This window comes from Dipodomys merriami, unplaced genomic scaffold (assembly GCF_024711535.1).
Source record: "Dipodomys merriami isolate MVZ:Mamm:240054 unplaced genomic scaffold, mDipMer1.0.p SCAF_39, whole genome shotgun sequence".
Taxonomy (NCBI): Eukaryota; Metazoa; Chordata; class Mammalia; order Rodentia; family Heteromyidae; genus Dipodomys; species Dipodomys merriami.
This window is the reverse complement of record NW_027205492.1, coordinates 7,069,836-7,086,782: the sequence shown is the minus strand read 5'-3', so window position 1 is coordinate 7,086,782 and position 16,947 is coordinate 7,069,836. Positions and strand designations below refer to the sequence as shown.

Sequence of the window (16,947 nt, the reverse complement as noted above, 5' to 3'; positions counted from 1 at the left end):
TCCTCCTCCTCCTCTTCCTCCTCCTCCTCCTCCTCCTCCACCTCCTCCTCCTCCTCCACCTCCTCCTCCATGCTCTCTTTACCCAGCCACGCCGCTCACTCACCATGGTCTGACACACCCTTCCTTGCATCCCCAGTGCTGGCCGACAGCGTGCCGCTGGGCAGGGCCGTTGGAATACATGTTCCCCGGATCAGGTTTGAGCCCTCTACTCTCTATGGCTGCAACGGGTAATGAGTTCTGGCTAACTCGGCACTGGGTCTGCCTGGCTGGCTTTGCCCATTTACAGACGTCCCAGCTCCCTGGGTCAGAAAGGAGTTTTAGCTAGCTTAAGGTTTCATAGGCGAAAGTCTACCCAGTTACCTCTCACCAGCATGCCTGGAACCCTGGCTGCTTGGGAGGCTGAGATGGGGAGCATTGTGGTTCGAGTCCAGCCTGGGCATATGGGGGAGACACCTTCTCAACCAGTAGCTGGGTGTGGTAGCCTGTGCCTGTCATCCCAGCCAGTACAAGAAGTGCAAAATCAATGAATTTGGATGCAGGTGTGGGCCCAGGCCAAAAGCACAATGACCCGTGAAGGAATGTGCTGGAAGCATGACTCAGTTCCTGCCAAGTACATACAAGGCCTTGAGTTCAAGCTCCAGTAACACACACACACACACACACACACACACACACACACACACACACACACACACACACACACACACACACACACACACACACACACACACACACACACACACACACACACACACACACACAATCAGAAGGCCCCTGATTGTACCATTTGGCAGGTGGATCCTGCTAAGGCCCAGAGAGGACACCAGTGTGCCCAAGTTGGCCCAGCAAGCTGCAAGCCCTTACTGCATCACCCAGATGCTGGCAAGGCCCAGTTTAGGCTGGATCCTGGTGGTTGTGGCTTGTGGACTGGCTGCCATGGGACACTTCCCATCCCCTTCCCCATTACAGGACTGCTGGTAGGACCAGAGGTGGCCCAAGGGGCCATCCAGATGGCAGCCTTAATGCCAGGCGCCAGCTCCTTAGAGAGACGTCCTCTCCCGGACCCATTGGCAGCCTCTGCCCACCCCGAGTCTGGGCACTCAGAGGACGCCCCAGGGGCGGCCAGGGTCTGTGCCCTTCTTTTCACCCCCATGGCCTCCAGCCTGGGTTTTGTGAGGGCCCCAGCGCACTCTACCTAATGCAGGCCGGGCCTTCCCTGCCAGCTCTACAAAGCTAAAAATAACCTCTTCTCCCGCCCGCCCACCTGTAATTAGAGGTGGGACAGCTGGTTTGGATAAGCTGCAGAGGCATGCTGTGGCCCTACTTGAGAAGCCCTCATTAGAGCTGGTCCTGGGGTCTGGGAGAATCCCTAATCTCTGACCGACAAGCACAGAAAAGCTATTTTTCTTTCTTAGGCCTCAGTTTCCCTGTGGACTCCATTCCTTTTCTTTTTCTTTTTTTCCTTTCTTCCTTTTTTTTTTTTTTTTTTTTTGGTTGTGGGGCTTGAACTCTGGGTCTGGGCGTTGTCCTTGAGTTCTTCAGCTCAAGGTGAGCGCTCTACCACTTGAGCCACAGCGTCACTTTTGGCTTTCTGGTGGTTTATTGGAGATAAGAGTCTCATGGACTTTGCTGCCCGGGCTGGCTTTGAACCGCGATCCTCAGATCTCAGCCTCCTGAGTAGCGAGGATGACAGGCATGAGCCACCAGCGCCCTGCAAGGACAAACCTTTTCATTCCCTAGCCTGTTTATTCCTCTGTTGGTTCAGACAGTGTGGTTGGGGGTCCCTGTCTCTTTTCCCGGGGCCTTCTCCCTCTTCTAGGGGCCGGCATAGAGCAGGAAACAAACATAACTCCACTGTCTCTACCCACAGGGAGATTCTGCTCTGGCTAGGGAAGTGCGAGGTAAACACGAGAAACCCTGTAAACATGGTACCTCCAGAACTGAAGGAAGCCCATCAGGGCTGGGCAGCGCGTTGGTGGGGTGGGCAGGGGCTGCACCTGTGAGGAGGGGTCACGTGCTGAGACCTTGAGGATGAAGAGTGGGGGAAGGACATTTCCAGGCCAGTGTAGGCCCTCGGGCAGGAAGGAGTCTGGAATGGCTTAAGGTGGGCAGGGCTGAGGCACAGTGTGGTGGTGTAGCGATGAGAGCAGGGAGGTGGGCGATGGCAGGGCCTCCTCGCCTGGGCAGAGATGAGATCTGGGAGGTGGGGGCCGTCAGAGCGTTTGAGCATGGGAATTAACACGATCTGATCACCATTAGCTTTCCTGACTCTCTGTGCTCCTCTGGACCTACTATGATTTCTTCCTGTTTATCTCTCTACTCATGTGCTTGGCCATCTGCCCATCGACTCATCCATCTATCCATTATCCTTCTGTCCAGTTAGCTGCTTGCTTGTCTTGCTCATCGTGCCTTCTTCCTCTATTATCCATCCACTGTCTGTCCAGCCATCTTCCATTCAGTGTACATCCACCCACTTACCCCTTCATCTGCCCACCATCCATCCGCTCCATCTACCCACCATCCATCCATCCACTGTCCACCCATATCCTCCCAATGTATATCTACCCACTCACCCCTCCATCTACCCACCATCCATCCATCCACTGTCCACCCATATCCTCCCAATGTACATCCACCCACTCACCCCTCCATCTACCCACCATCCATCCATCCACCATCCATTATCCTCCCAGTGTATATCCATCCACTCACTGCTCCCATCTACCCACCATCCATCCATCTACTATCCTCCATTCAGTGTATATCCGCCCACTCATCCATTCATCCACTATCCATCTACTATCTTCCATTCAATGTTTATTCATCCACCCACCCATCCATCTACCTACCATCTGTCCATCCACTGTCCAACCATCCTCCAGTATATATCCACCCACTCACCCCTCCATCTATCCACCATCCATCCATCCACTACCCTCCATTCAATGTTTATTCACCCACTCACCCATGCACCTACTTACCGTCTGCTCATCCACTGTCATTCCAACCATTTTCCATTCAGTGTTCATCCACTATCCATCCACTATCCTCCCAGTGTATATCCACCCACTCACCCGTCCATCTGCCTACCGTCCGTCCATCCATCCATCCACCCACTATCCATCTGCTATCCATCTAGCCATCCACCATCCATCTAGCCATCCACCATTCATATGTTCATCTATCCATGCACTTGTCCACCATCCATCCACACATATACCCATCTGTCTGCCCTCCCTTTTATCCTCCCTCCCTCCCTTCCCTATCCATCCACCTGTCCATCTACTCATCCAGCCGTTCTTATTAATGCACCATCAGTCTATTGGCAGATGCGTCCACTTCCCCCATGAGGGAAGACAGACCCAAGGCGTCTCTGCAGGCTGTGGGGACCTCTGCTTCCTGGCCCGTGGGAAGGTCTGGCGGCCATTCCCCCATGTGGATGGGGCTGGCCAGGCGGCCATTCCCCCGTGTGGATGGGGCTGGCCAGGCCAAGTCCTTTCAATGGCATCTTCTGTTTCTGGCAGTGAGTTTGTTGCCTGGCTCCTGGAAATCGGTGAAATCAGCAAGACAGAAGAAGGGGTCAACTTGGGCCAAGCCCTGTTGGAGAATGGTATTATCCACCATGGTGAGTGGGGGGCTGGTGCAGCGGAGGGGAGCCGCTCAGACCCTGGCAGGCGTTCCCAAGCTTCCATGCAGCTTTCTGTCCCCTGGCAGAGTGCCCACCACCCTCCCATGTCTGCCCTGGCAGACAAGAAGCAGCCTTTCTCTAGTGCCTGCACAGCAAGGACCCCTTAGAAAGTTGGGGGTCGGGAACAGAATTTTCTGTGTGATGTTTTGAGACAGGAAAGAAGCCATTGTTCAGGGTTTGGTCATGTGGTGACATTTATTAAGTGCCTATTATGTGGACGCGGTGTTCATGTGGCTCTGGGCAGGACGGGAGGGGCTTGCCGCGGCTGGGGTAGGAGAGATGGGAGCAGAAGGTGTCTGTGTGGGTCTGGTCGAGGCGGGGAGGGTGGCAGAGGACAGTGGGGTCTCAGGAGGGTCCGAGGAAGCAGTGAGCGCTGGGTGGTAGCGGACCAGGTGGGCACACAGTTCCATGAGGAGCCCAGCTCCGGGGGGCCCAGGAAGACTCCAAGTTAGCTCTCCAGGGACTGGCATGCAGGCCAGAAGGCTGCCTCCCCCTGCGGGAACAGGGGTGAGGTCAGAGGGCACAGAACTGAGTGGGGCTAGAGGGTGAAGTTAGCACAAAACCTACGGGGAAGCCTAGAGCCTGAGGTCAGAGGGAACAGGTAGGTCTGGGGGGAAGGTCAGAGGGCGCAGGACTTACAGAGGATGGTGGGGGCTTTGCTTGTGAGATTTGGCACAGAGGAAGGCCCTGCTGGCTGCCGGGCAGAGCCTGCTAGGCCCAGGGGACGGCAGGGACAAGGGGGCAGTGGGGGCTGAGGGCAGGGTACAGGGTGGGGCCTCACGGGATTGGCCGGTACTGGAGCACCGGCTGGGTGGGGCAGAGAGGAAGTCCCGCCTCACTCCTCCCATCCGCCCCCCCCCCACAGTGTCCGACAAGCACCAGTTCAAGAACGAGCAGGTGATGTACCGCTTCCGCTACGACGACGGCACCTACAAGGCCCGCAGTGAGCTGGAGGACGTCATGTCCAAGGTAGTCAACCTCCGACCCCTGACCCCATAGAGGGCACTCCGCGTGGGGCCGTGGCCGCAGCCTGCCACTCCCTCACTCCCCCGTCTCCTTCCAGGGTGTCCGGCTCTACTGCCGTCTTCACAGCCTCTACACCCCGGTGGTCAAGTGAGTCCCCGCGTTGTCCTGTCTTCTCATGCTGCCACGGCTGCGGCTGGCAGCCAAGCCCAGGTCCTGCCCGCATCTCCTGGGGTTCAGTGATGATGTCTGCCCTGTGGGGTCCCCAGGAGGATGAGAGGGTTTCAGAGAAGCAGAAACCAGTGGAGGTGGCTGTGAAGGGAGGCTCGGCCCGCTCCCCCATGGGGTCACGGGCAGGCCACCCCTTGGGTGCTCGTCTGTGTGTGTCTGGGCTCTGCCCCCGACCCCTTCCCCTCACTTTCTCTCTGGGGTCTCGCTGTTCAGCAGAGCATCTGCATCTGTGTCCTCGCATGTGATGATTCCCTTTTATTGATGGAACGTAAAAGAGGCCGCGCATGGAGAGGCCAGGCGTAGGGCAGCGTGGCCCTGGGTACACGTGTGTGGCGTGACTGGTGGAAGGCGGGCCCGTCTTGCCAGTGTGCCTCCGTGAAGCCAGGGCCCCTTCCCTTCGATCTCTTCACCACGGAGCTTAAAGTGACACAGGAAGGGACAGAGAGGCTGACCCCCATCTCACCCAGGCGCAGCTCTGTCCGCCCTATTCTCAGGGTCTTGCCCTTTTGCAGAGCTGAGGAGGACTCAGTGAGGGGAGGACTCATTCTGTATTGCTGCCCATGGAACCCAGGTCCTCCCTCCCATGCCAGCCCCGACTCTTGCTGCCACACTTTGCCAGCAGCAGGAAAAAGCAGTGGGAGGGCATCATGTGTACCCCGACTTACAGCCTCAGTGCGTCCCCACGAGTCTTCCTCCAGCTCCTCCCTCAGCCTCTGACCTCCTGCTTGGCAGAGAGCTCTGTGGTTTGGCCCCGCAGGGAGCCCGGGACCCCCTTCCCCTGGCCGGCTTTCTGCTGGGGTCTCATGCCTGTGCCCATGCCAGCCTGAGGGAGGCCGCCCCTTCGGCTAGCGTGAACTGGCCAGCGAGGCCTGCATGCACTGCTCACCTCTGCTCAGGGACGGAGTGCCCTTGCCTTCTCGCTGTCCACATTCGGTCAGCTGGGTCCTGCTGTGGGTCATCCGGGCACGGTGGGCAGCCTGTGCTGCATCACGCTGGGTTCCACAGCCCCAGCGTCTCCAGACAGCCATGCCCTCGGGCGAGAGAGACTCGAGAGCCCGAGGCCGACCAGACTGTGTCAGGAGGGGTCCAGGCTGGCATTTGCTTCCCTCTGCTCCTTTTCACCCCTACACGGGGTCCCAGAACCCAGGGCGGCCCCTCATCCATCCCCTGTTCACCTGCTGCCTCGCCCACAGGGACCGCGACCACCACCTGAAGACCTACAAGTCTGTGCTTCCGGGCAGCAAGCTGGTGGACTGGCTACTGGCGCAGGTGAGCACGCGCCGGCCCCTGGCTCCCTGGGACTTCCTCAGGCTTTAAAAAAGTCCTGTTTTTTTCCCCCTTTGTGGCCAGTTCTGGGACTTGAGCTCTAGACCTGGGTACTGCGCTTTTTGTTTTTTGTTTTTTTCTTTCACTCAAGGCTAGCGCTCTACCACTTGAGCCACAGCTCCACTTTTGGCTTTTTGGTGGTTTAACAGAGATAAGAATCTCATGGATTTTCCTGCCCTGGCTTTCTTTGGACCAGGATTCTTAGATCACAGCCTCCTGAGTAGCTAGGATTACAGGTATGAGCCACTGGTTCTTGGCTCCTCTCATTTTTTTAAATTGTGGCAAAATACATATCAGATCTTCATCCTTGGTAAACACAGTTCATCGCATTCATGGCTTCATGCAGTTTCTACCTCTGTGCACAGAGGTCTGAGTCTTACCTGAGATGAACTCAGCTCCTCGATAGGAAAGGGCTGGTCCTGCCTCCCACCCTCCGTCTCTATCCTGCAGGCAGAACTACAGTCTCCCCTTTCCTGATGTTCATTTCACAGAGCAGGCGTCCAAGGTCCCTGCTTTCCCTGGATGTGTCCTGGGCCCTTTGAGAGCAGAACCGGGCCTCCTCTGTCCCGGGGGCTGGGGTCCGGGTGTCGGCAGGCTCGGGGTTGGGTGGGGCTGGCTCTGCTTGTGAACTCTGGCGTGGAGGGGTTGGCCTCCCCCTGCCAGTCCCTTGGTCGTGACGCCATCATTTCCTGAAAGCCACCCCTCTGCAGGCTGCTGCCTGGAGGACCGTGTTTCAGGGACCAGCGATCTGTGAATGCCCTGCCTTGTCACTGCCCAGGGCTGGCCCCTGCAGCAGGTGGAGGCCATGCCCATGCTCTGCTCACCCATTGGTGGACTCATCCTCCCCCTTCCCCCGCGCCCCATGTTGGGCTTTCAATTTAAACCTGGGCAAGCCGGTCCATTCTGGATCCCATCTGGAACATTTGTGTGGTGCTTGCTTCGTGGATAGGGGCTCCCCAAGGCCCACCAAGCCACCTTCCCTGCCTCTCCTCCTCTTGTTGACACACTGCTTCCACTTCTGGGCCCTGGAGGGATTTGTACCTCATCTTACTCAGTCTTCTAGCTGCTGCTGCAGCAGTTGGGGGACCAGGGCCCAGAGAGGCCAAGTGGGCAGGGAGCTCTGTGTCGACCGCACGCCGGCCCCCCCTGCCCCCCCACCCCCCCCACCCCCCCACCCCCCCGTTAGCTGTCCAGTTGAGCAGTTCTAGAAACTTCATCCCATTCAGATCAGCTTGCTGGCTGGATTTTTCTCACATTGCACAAATTACTAGCAATTGCTAAGAAATCACAGCCAATCTGTGAAGTCAATTTTCCCGGGTGCTAAGTGACTTCAAAAGTTTAGGAAAATCCTTGAAAAAGAATTGGAACGGAGCGAGTGTATTTCCTGTGTGCTGTGCACATCGATGCTTGCCGTGAAGCACGAGCCCGCGCCTGAGGGGTCCTGGCAGGCTCTGGATTCGAACTTGGCATTGCAGGAAGTGTGGAGTTCTAAACCCCTTGCTGCCTCGGGGTGGTGACTTGCCTCCACCCACTCTGCTATCCCTCCATTCCTCATGCCTCAGTTTCCCAACTTGTAAAATCAAGCTCAAACTACTGTCAATATCTCCTCCTTCAGTTGCTTCAGAGCTCTGTGGGGAGGTTGAGGGAGAGACTGCAGGGCCAAGCATGTCCTTCAGGGAGCACCTGCCACCTGCCACTGTCACTGGTACTGGCAGGATGTGGCCAGCTTCCTCCTCAGGGCCTGTCACTGGGCCCCTTACACCCTGCTGCTGGCGCTGCCCGGCTCCTTTGTGGATAGTGGGCACGAGCCCTGCCTGTGAGAAGCCCAGCGGGGACAGATGCTGGCCCGGCCTCCCAGACTGAGAACTGGGTCTGCAGCCCCTGGGCCAGGTGTGGCCCTCAGAGCTGGGGACAGCTGCTTACGGTGGGCCGGCCTTTCTCCCAGTGCCTGCCTGCCCTGGCTCTGAGCCCTCCTCCCTCCCTTACCCACTTGGATCCAGGAGCTGCCTGTCTGAAAAAGACAGGGCAGCCAGTAGCACCATGCAATCACTGGTTGAGGCCAGGGTACCCCGGCCTCCGCCCAGGGCCCCACGGTTTCTGAAAAAGCAGTGGAAGTACCCTCTGCCACCTTGGGCTGCTGTGGAGTTGAGGGATGGCCAGCTTGGTGGGCAGTTAGGTGGGTGCTTGTGCCTGGCTGTTGTGGACATTGTGTCCTGTCTGGCTGATGCAGCCCCTGCTCTGCACTCCCGGTATCCGTGAAGCTCATGGCTGGCTCCATGCTCTCAGTCAGCATGTGCTCACCGAGCACCAGCCCTGCCCTGACCCTGCCTGGGAGGGACACACCCCAGCTCCTGGCCCTCCCGGGCCCGTCTGCATCTTCTTGCTGGCTGTTCTGAGATGAGCCAAGTCACCAGCAACCCTAACAAACTGCTGGTTTAAGGGTGTTGGTGGGAGAGCTGACTAGCTGGGTAGAGTTTGGAGTACCTGGAGGTGGGCCTTCAGGGGCACAGGCACCAGGAAGCTCCAGGAAGCTGGGGTTGAGGCCTCTGCCCCACAACTGGAAAAATTTGCACTTCTGTGCCCTCGGCTCCATCATGCCCACATCCTGTGTCTGGGACGGGGTGTGTGGACGCACCAGGATAGCAGACTCCCGGCCTGGCTGCTGATGGACTGTCTGCCCTGTGGGAAGGCTCATCTGGCCAGCCTGGCCCCAGGTGGGACCCAGGCACAGTGGAGATAAGCTTGTAGGCTGTGCCCACTCCAGCTGAGGCCACGCCTACTCCGCATGCAGGCCACACCCACCGAGCATGCATGCCACACCCACCGAGCATGTAGGCCCCTGCTTGGGGCCTCAGCTTGCAGCCTTGGTGCTGCCTGCTGGGCTGCTTTAAGATGAGCCACATCCCAGGTTCCAGATGCATCCGCGCAGAGGGTTTTTAGTTTCAAGGACAACAGAGCAGGGGAGCCACACAGCCAGTGTGGGGCTGGTGGTTCCAGAAGCTGTCACTGCCCAACTTGTATCTTCTGAGCTACCTCTGAATGGGAAGTGGGTGAGGACTTAAGCAGGGATCAAAGGGTAATTGCTAGGATTCCAACAGTGTCTTCCATCTAAAGTCTTTTACTTTTTTTTTTGTCAGTTGTGGGGCTTGCAATCTGGGCCTGGGCGCTATCAGCTCTTTAGCTCAAGGCGAGTGCTCTACCACTCGAGTCACAACACCACTTCCGGTTTTCTGAGTGATTTATTGGAGAAAAGAGTCTCACAGACTTTCCTGCCAGGGCTGGCTTTGAACCATGATCTTCAGATCTCAGCTTCTTGAGTAGCTAGGATTATAGGCATGAGCCACCAGTGCCCAGCATATTTTTTTTTTTTCTTGAGGGTACCAGGGTTTGAACTCAGAGCCTCTCATTTGTCTAGCATGCTTACTTGATGGTTGGTTGGCACTCTACTAATTGTGCCATACCTCCAGCCTAGCTTTATGTAGGTTATTTTATTTTTGTGCTGGTCCTGTGGCTTGAACTCTGGACCTGGGCGCTGTCCCTGAGCTTTCGTGCTCAAGGCTCACACACTACCATTATGAGCCATAGTTCCACTTCCAGCTTTTTGCAGTCTAATTGGAGATAAAGAGTCTCATAGGCTTTCCTGCCCAGTCTGGCTTTGAACCGTAATCCTCAGATCTCAACCTCCCAAGTAGCTAGGATGACAGGTGTGAGCCATTACGCCCTATTCTGCTGGTTCAGAGATAGATTCCCATGGTCTTTTCTGCCTAGGCTGGTTTTTCTAACCACAGCCTTCCAGATCTCAGCCTTCTGAGTTACAAGGATTTCAAGCATGAGCCACTGGGACCTGGCTAAAATCTCTACTTTTTGTTGGGCTTTGTGGTTCACATTTGTCATCCAAATTTGGGGATTGAGGCTCAGTGGTAGGGCAGTGGCCTAGTGTACACGAGACCCCAGATCTAGCCAGGGTGGGCCAGTCCCTGGTGCCCCCTGCACTCTGGGAAAGCAGCCTTGTTGTGGTCTCTCAGGAAGAACCACAGACACGTCTGTCAGGTGTCCATTGCGTTCTGGGCACAGGTGCCCACATTCAGCGGCTTGATGCCGGCCCACCTAACGACGCCTCTTCTATCTGTTCCAGGGGGACTGCCAGACGCGGGAGGAAGCGGTGGCACTCGGCGTGGGCCTGTGTAACAACGGCTTCATGCACCATGGTAATCCCTGCCTTCAGCCCAGGGGCCTGAGGCCTGAGCATTCCTCAGGACCTTTACCCTGGCACTTTCCCTCTGCCTGAGCCCTTTGGGTCATTTGGTGTGTCTCCCTGATGCCTTGCATGCGTCTCTCATGTCCCTCCCTCTGCGGCTTTTCCCAGCAGGGACTTGCTTTTCTCAGAGCCATGTGCTCCGGCTAGCCAGACCCCGCCTGTCCTTCCGGTCTGCTGTGCTGTTCTCTGCTTGGTGACCAGTGCGTGCCAGGCACAGTGCTGGGCAGTGGGGCAGTGGTGACACGCCACTCACCGCCTCTGTGTGTGTGTGCCGGTGTGTGCGGCGTGTGCACGTGCGCACATGTGTCATGTCTTCCGCAGTGTTGAGGGCTGGGGGAGAACTTCCCTGCTGAGCTGTGGGGTCTCCCAGGAGGCCTGGGCGCCGAGGTCCCAGCTGACTGGGGTTGACACCACTGTCTCTGACTCTCTGGCAGCAGCTGGTGGCTGGGGGAGTGAGCAGGGACTGGGAGGAGGTGCAGGCATGAGTCTAGGGGAGAGTGACATGGCTTGGCCTAGGTGCCTCTGGAAGGGCATAAGAGGTGCTCACACAGGAGACTGAGCTGGGATGGTCTCGGCCACCACTCTGGTCTCTGCTGTTTGGGTCTAACTCAGGTGGGTGAAGTGGCTTGTTAAAGGCTGGACAGGAAGCACACAGACCTGCGTGGCCTCTGCCACCTCTGCTCTCCTCTGTCTTCCAGCTACAGACAGCCTGGAAACAAGAAAACTTTATTTACAAAACAGATGTGGGGCGTAGTGTTCCGACCCCTGGACTTCCTGCCTTGTAAGCTGCAGGTTGGGGGCCAGGCGCGCTCTTGCTGACTCTCACTGGGTGTGTACTCCTTTGGGCCTCGGTTTCCCCTGGGAGACCTTCCTTGAACTGGCAAGCCCGTGGTTCTGTGGGGTCAGAAGTCCCTCCCTCCTGCCACCATGTCCCCAGCAGATGTAGAAGGGCCAGGCTCACCAAACCCTTCATTCCCAGAAGCCCCGGGGCCTGCAGGCCCCGTCCTCCACCCGTCAGCTGGCAGAACCCCTCATTTGTGGGTAAGGGTAATTAGGGGTCTGTCCCAGCTGCTGTTCTGGGAAGGCCGCTGTCTGAGGACATGCCGGGGCGGGGGTAGGGAGGGTGGAAGGGGGAGGGATTCGGGGGACAGCCTTGATGCCTTCGGGGTCCCTGGGGGGGAGTAGGATGCGGCTGTCCCCTGCTCTGCCACAAACTCAAAAGCAGACTAAAATAGGAAAGGGCTGGGGCCCCTCGGGTGTGGCCGCGGTGATGGCAGGGCCAGGCTGTGTGGCTGCATGGTCACGGCCCCCTCTGCCACGTCCAAACTAGCCTGTGGGCCCTGACGTGCCAGGGAGGAGCCCTCAAGGCTGGTGGTGCCCAACACAGGGACACTGAGCCACGTCATGTCACCCTGACCCTACGGTGCCTATAGATGGCTTAGAGAGGCCAGAGGAGAGGCTGGGTGTCATAGGGGCCCGGGCAGGGATTTGAACCCACATCTGTATACACCAAGCCTGACTGGCCTGGTGAGAGGGACACTGGGCCTACTGGCTGAGCCGGCAGCACAACCCGAACAACCTCAGCCCCACAGACATCTCCGCAGAGACCAACACTGCACCCCCTGCGCCTTCCAGAATCTTTTCTTTTTTTTTTTCTTTTATTTGTCAGCTGTGCGGCTTGAACTCTGGGCCTGGGCACTATCCCTCAGCTCTTCAGCGCTCTACCACTTGAGCCACAGTACCACTTCCGGTTTTCTGGGGGTTCATTGGAGATAAGAGTCTCATGGACTTTCCTTCCTCTGGCTGGCTTTGAACTTCCATCCTCAGATTTCAACCTCCTGAGTAGTTAGGATTATAGGCGAGAGCCACTAGCGTCTGGCTCCAGAACCTTCTTACTTCCTGATCATAGTGGAGGCAAAGCAAGTTCCCCCTCTGCCATTGTCTCCTCTCCACTCCCCAGCCCCAGAGAAAGTAGCAATTTACATGTCTGATGTCTCCAAGAGGTAATGGAGGGCCAGGCCGGGCCGTGTGCCAGGAGCCCTCCTGGGACGGAGGAGGAGGAGGAGATGCCTTCTGTGCCTTCCGTTTATGGAGCCTCAGCCGCGGGGCCACTGGTGTCTCGTGGCTCAGGCTGAGGTAGGGGTTCTCTCTGCAGACCTACCCACCTGAGGCAGGTACCTGCACCTCATTGAGCCTTGCTGTCTCCCTTTCACGTACTGCTTTTATAACGGGGGAGCATGGGGGAAGAAATGCTGGGGTGAGGGTTGTTCTGGCACCTGTAGCCTCTGTGACCCTGGGCAGTTCACTTAGCTTCTCTGTTCTCTGTTAAAGGAGTACAAAGGAAGCTAAGCGCATGGCCATCATGTGCCCGGCCTCAGAGACCACACTCCACTGCAGCGATGTGGGCCGTCTCCCGGCTTGTGCCCAGGCTGGGTAGTACACAGGGCCAGGCTATGCAGACTTAGGCTTTCTGGGTCCTGCATTCACTGTCACAATGATCCAATTTTTGGTAGCCACAGGTGATTGGTTAAAAAAGAAAGCACGGCTGTTTGCAACCAATCTTTATTCCTGAGGATACGTAGTGGCTGGGTTTGGCGTGTGGAGTCTTCCGTCCCAGGCTGAAGAATCTCAAGGCTTGCTTCCAATCACTAGGGTTCTGTGTTTCCAGCTGCACATGGCTGTCCTCTTGCTGATTTCCTAGCCTGCTGGTTACTTGTGTATACTCTCTACTCGTTTGCCTTCAGGTTTCTGAGCCTTTCCTGGTCGATTTGTTAGGTTTTCTGTCTTGATTTTATTTCTTTGTTGTGTGCCAGTCCTGGGGCTTAAACTCAGGGCCTGGGCACTGTCTCAGAGCTTTTTCACTCAATGCTTAAACCCAGCTCCACTTCTGGCTTTTTGGTGATTCATCAGAGATTCGAGTCTCATGAACTTTCCTGCTCAATCTGGCTTTGAACTGTGATCCTTAGATCTCAGCTTCCTGAGGAGCCAGGATAACAGATTTACTGACCAGAGCCTGGCTTGATTTGTTAGTTTTAATGTATTCTACATACTTAACCTGTCACTGGATGTGGACACTTCAGGAGTCTTCGAACCCACTTCCTACCTGTGGGGTCATGACTGGCTGAAGGTCTTAACGCCCCACAGTGCTTTTTGGGCTCCTGCGTGTGGACTTGTGTTCTACCCGAGGACAGGGAGTGGATCCTACATTAGCTGTAGCCTGGCTGCTGATATGTGAGTCTTTAATTGAAATACAGTGTGAGGTAGGGATCTGCTTCTATTTTTTTTCTCTCCAACACGTCAGTTTCCCCAGCACCCTCTGTGGTGTCGTCCAGACAATCATTTCTCAAATTTCTGTACTCACTGGGGCTTCTGGGCAACCCGTGCTGACCTGCTGCTGCCATCCCTCGCTCCTTTGGCTTTACAACGTGTCTTTACAGCAGCCGGGACAAGTTTAGAATTTTCTAGAGAAGTCAGAAAGCCAGATCCGCCTGTGAAATACCCTAATATGTTAGTGTTGGCCCATAATTCCATCTCTTCAATACCACCGTGGCCAAACCAAACTTGTACAGGGCATGGCTCGCGCCTGTGGCCGCCGGCGTTGCCCACGGCTGCTGAGCCCTGGCCGCACGAGTCTGACCACGTGCCCTGCCTGTGCCTCTGTGCCCGCAGTGCTGGAGAAGAGCGAGTTCAAGGACGAGCCACAGTACTTCCGCTTCCACGCCGACGAGGAGATGGAGGGGACTGGCAGCAGGAACAAACTGCTTCGCAATGACTTCAAGCTGTTGGAGAACATTCTGGCCAAGCGGCTGCTGGTAGGAGCAGGGCTGAGCTGGCACCCTCCTCCTCCAGACCCCCCTGGGCACAACCTTTGGCTGCCTGCAGATCCTGGCTGGGCAGGGCACTCAGCAGGGTGCTGTCTGGTGGACTAGGGGTTCAGGACGCCCAGCTGTGCACTGGGGGGTGGGGTGGGCTAGAGCCCAGAGCTGTAGTCCTTAGCGACCAGCATCCTGCCCACATTCAGTTGCTGTCATAGTCCATGAAATTCAAAGCAGCATTTGCCAACCTGATCAGACACTGCCGGCGCTCAGTGGATTTTTTGGGAGGAGGAGGGGGTTGGTGGTGGCTTGAACTCAGGACCTGGGCACTGTCCCGGAGCCTCCTTGTGCTCAAGGCTAACACTCTACCACTTGAGCCACAGCTCCACTTCCAGTTTTTGAGTGGTTAATTTGAGATAAGAGGCTCATGGGGACTTTTCTGCCCAGGCCAGCTTCAAACTGGGGTCCTTAGATCTCAGCCTCCTGAGTAGCTGGGGTTACAGGTGTGAGCTACTGGTACCCGGCTTTCAGTGGATGTTTTCTGAGCTCCTGTATTTCCATCAAAACCCTCAAACCTGACACTCTGCCACCCTGCCCTGTGAAGGGGTACGTGCCTCAGGTTCCCTTCCTACCCCAAGTTGTTGGTGGCAGGGTACTTTGGGGTTTATATTATTCATTAGGCTACTGGACGTTTATTGAGCAGCTGTGGTATGCTCGATGCCGGAGCCCGGTGTGGAGGAGGGCTGTGCTCAGGCTGGCAGGCGGGAGGGCACCCACCCCTGGCTGTGGTGGTTCCTCATTTGATAGATACGCATCGCTCACCTACTCTGTGCCAGGCAGCACTCTGGTTTTCCTCCATCTTGCCGGCCCAACTGTGGCTGCTGCCCTGCAGGCTGCAGCCCGCACCCCTACCTACAGACCTGGGACGTGGGGAGCCGCGGGGCCAGTCCTGTGGGGTCCAGGCGTGTCTGCCCTTGGCGCCTCCCCCACTTGGTGGGTCTTTTGCCTGGTGCCCTCAGATCCTGCCCCAGGAGGAGGACTACGGCTTTGACATCGAGGAGAAGAACAAGGCTGTGGTGGTGAAGTCGGTGCAGAGGGGCTCCCTGGCCGAGGTGAGGCCCAGAAGGCGTCCCGGGGATGGGAGTGGGGGACAGGGGGCACAGGGGTGGACACTGCTGTTCCTTCCTCCCTTTCCTGGGGTCGGGGTCAAAGCCCATGTCTATGGAAGCCGATCTGGGATGGAGCAGGTGCTCAGGATGGTCTTGCGTACCCCCTGGTGCCCCCTGCTGGACCATGCCTGGAAGCGCAGGAAAGGTTTTTTAGGCTGGGATGCTGGAAGAGCCTTCCCTGGCTGGGGATCAGTGGTTTGTCCATTGCTTCTTGGGGTGTGGTAGTGGTGGTGGGGGGGTCTGTGGTAAGACATTTGCTCACCGTGTCATGGAGGATCCGAGGGCTGTGAGCCGCACACTCACATTGTTCCCAGTGCTGGCAGGAGGTGGCCCTGAGTCCTGGTTCCGGTCAGCCTGTCAGCTCCTGTCCTGGCTGGGTCTCCGTGGTCACCCCGCTGGTGGCCACCGCAGTATGGTCAGCACCATTAGTGTCCCAGTCAGCCGACAGCCACCCCCCCTTCAGTGCCCCCTTTGCAGCTTGTCATCCAGAGTCAGGGCTGGGGACTCCTCACCCCAGGGGACTCTCCAGTCCTGCTGGATTGCAGGGGCCACGCCGAGGTTCTAGAACATTCTGGGTTCCTTAGTGAGGAGGAAGGAGGTCAGTAACCCCTGTGCTTGTGCTCCCACCCCCTCCCACCAAGATGGCCGGTCTACAGGCAGGGAGGAAGATCTACTCCATCAACGAGGACCTCGTGTTCCTGCGTCCCTTCTCGGAGGTGGAGACCATCCTGAACCAGTCTTTCTGCTCCCGCCGCCCGCTGCGCCTGCTGGTGGCCACCAAGGCCAAAGAGTGAGTCCCCTGGGCCCGGCCTGGGGCTGCGCAGCGGTGTTTCTCTTCGTGCCCGGGAGTGGAGGCCTCGGGGCGGGGGCTCCGCAGCTGGTCCTCACGCCCAGGGGAGCTGTGGCTCTCCCTTACCATCTCTCTTGGCTTCCACCATCGCAGGACCATCAAAGTCCCCGACCACCCAGAGGCCCTGAGCTTCCAGATCCGAGGGGCCTCCCCGCCCTGTGTCTATGCAGTGGGCAGAGGTGAGCGGGAACCGCGGGGCTGAGGGTGGCTTTGGGCCCCAGGCCGTCTGGGCGGTGGAGCTCAGAGTCCTCCAGAGCTGCCACACCGCCTCAGCGGGCCAGCACCCTGTGAGCACTCATTTTCTAAACGCAGCTCTCAGGTGGGCAGAGGGACCCGAGAGGGGGACAAGGAGAGGTGAAGGACGCAGGGCTTCACCCCACAGGGGTGGTGGTTCTCAGCCAGGACAGGGAGCCCACACCTGCCAGGCTGGGTTTCCTAAGAAAAGCCAGAAATGCACCTTTTCCGGCCTGTGCGTGGCCTGATCCAGCCCAGGGCCACCAGGCAGAGGTCTTGTGTTCTGGACTGCCTTCCCCTGCACTCTGCCTTCGGAGAGCCAGCCCCCCCCACCCCTGCAGCTCCTCTTTGTAAAGCTTATGCACTCATTGTTTGCTTTTGTGGTAAGAGGATGAAGGCAGATGAAAATCTGG

At 57.4% G+C, this 16,947-nt stretch overlaps 1 protein-coding gene across 2 annotated transcripts in view; it reads left to right on the top strand.

Annotated features, from left to right (window-relative positions):
- Nucleotides 1-16,947, top strand: part of Prex1 (phosphatidylinositol-3,4,5-trisphosphate dependent Rac exchange factor 1) — a 102,099-nt gene that overhangs the window by 66,929 nt on the left and 18,223 nt on the right. For both annotated transcript variants that reach the window (XM_069989955.1, XM_069989956.1), the window contains 9 exons: nucleotides 3,525-3,625; nucleotides 4,554-4,657; nucleotides 4,752-4,801; nucleotides 6,076-6,151; nucleotides 10,344-10,416; nucleotides 14,136-14,278; nucleotides 15,301-15,393; nucleotides 16,092-16,240; nucleotides 16,394-16,479. In XM_069989955.1, coding sequence (XP_069846056.1) covers nucleotides 3,525-3,625; nucleotides 4,554-4,657; nucleotides 4,752-4,801; nucleotides 6,076-6,151; nucleotides 10,344-10,416; nucleotides 14,136-14,278; nucleotides 15,301-15,393; nucleotides 16,092-16,240; nucleotides 16,394-16,479 — 875 coding nt within the window. The remainder of the gene's footprint in view (nucleotides 1-3,524; nucleotides 3,626-4,553; nucleotides 4,658-4,751; nucleotides 4,802-6,075; nucleotides 6,152-10,343; nucleotides 10,417-14,135; nucleotides 14,279-15,300; nucleotides 15,394-16,091; nucleotides 16,241-16,393; nucleotides 16,480-16,947) is intronic.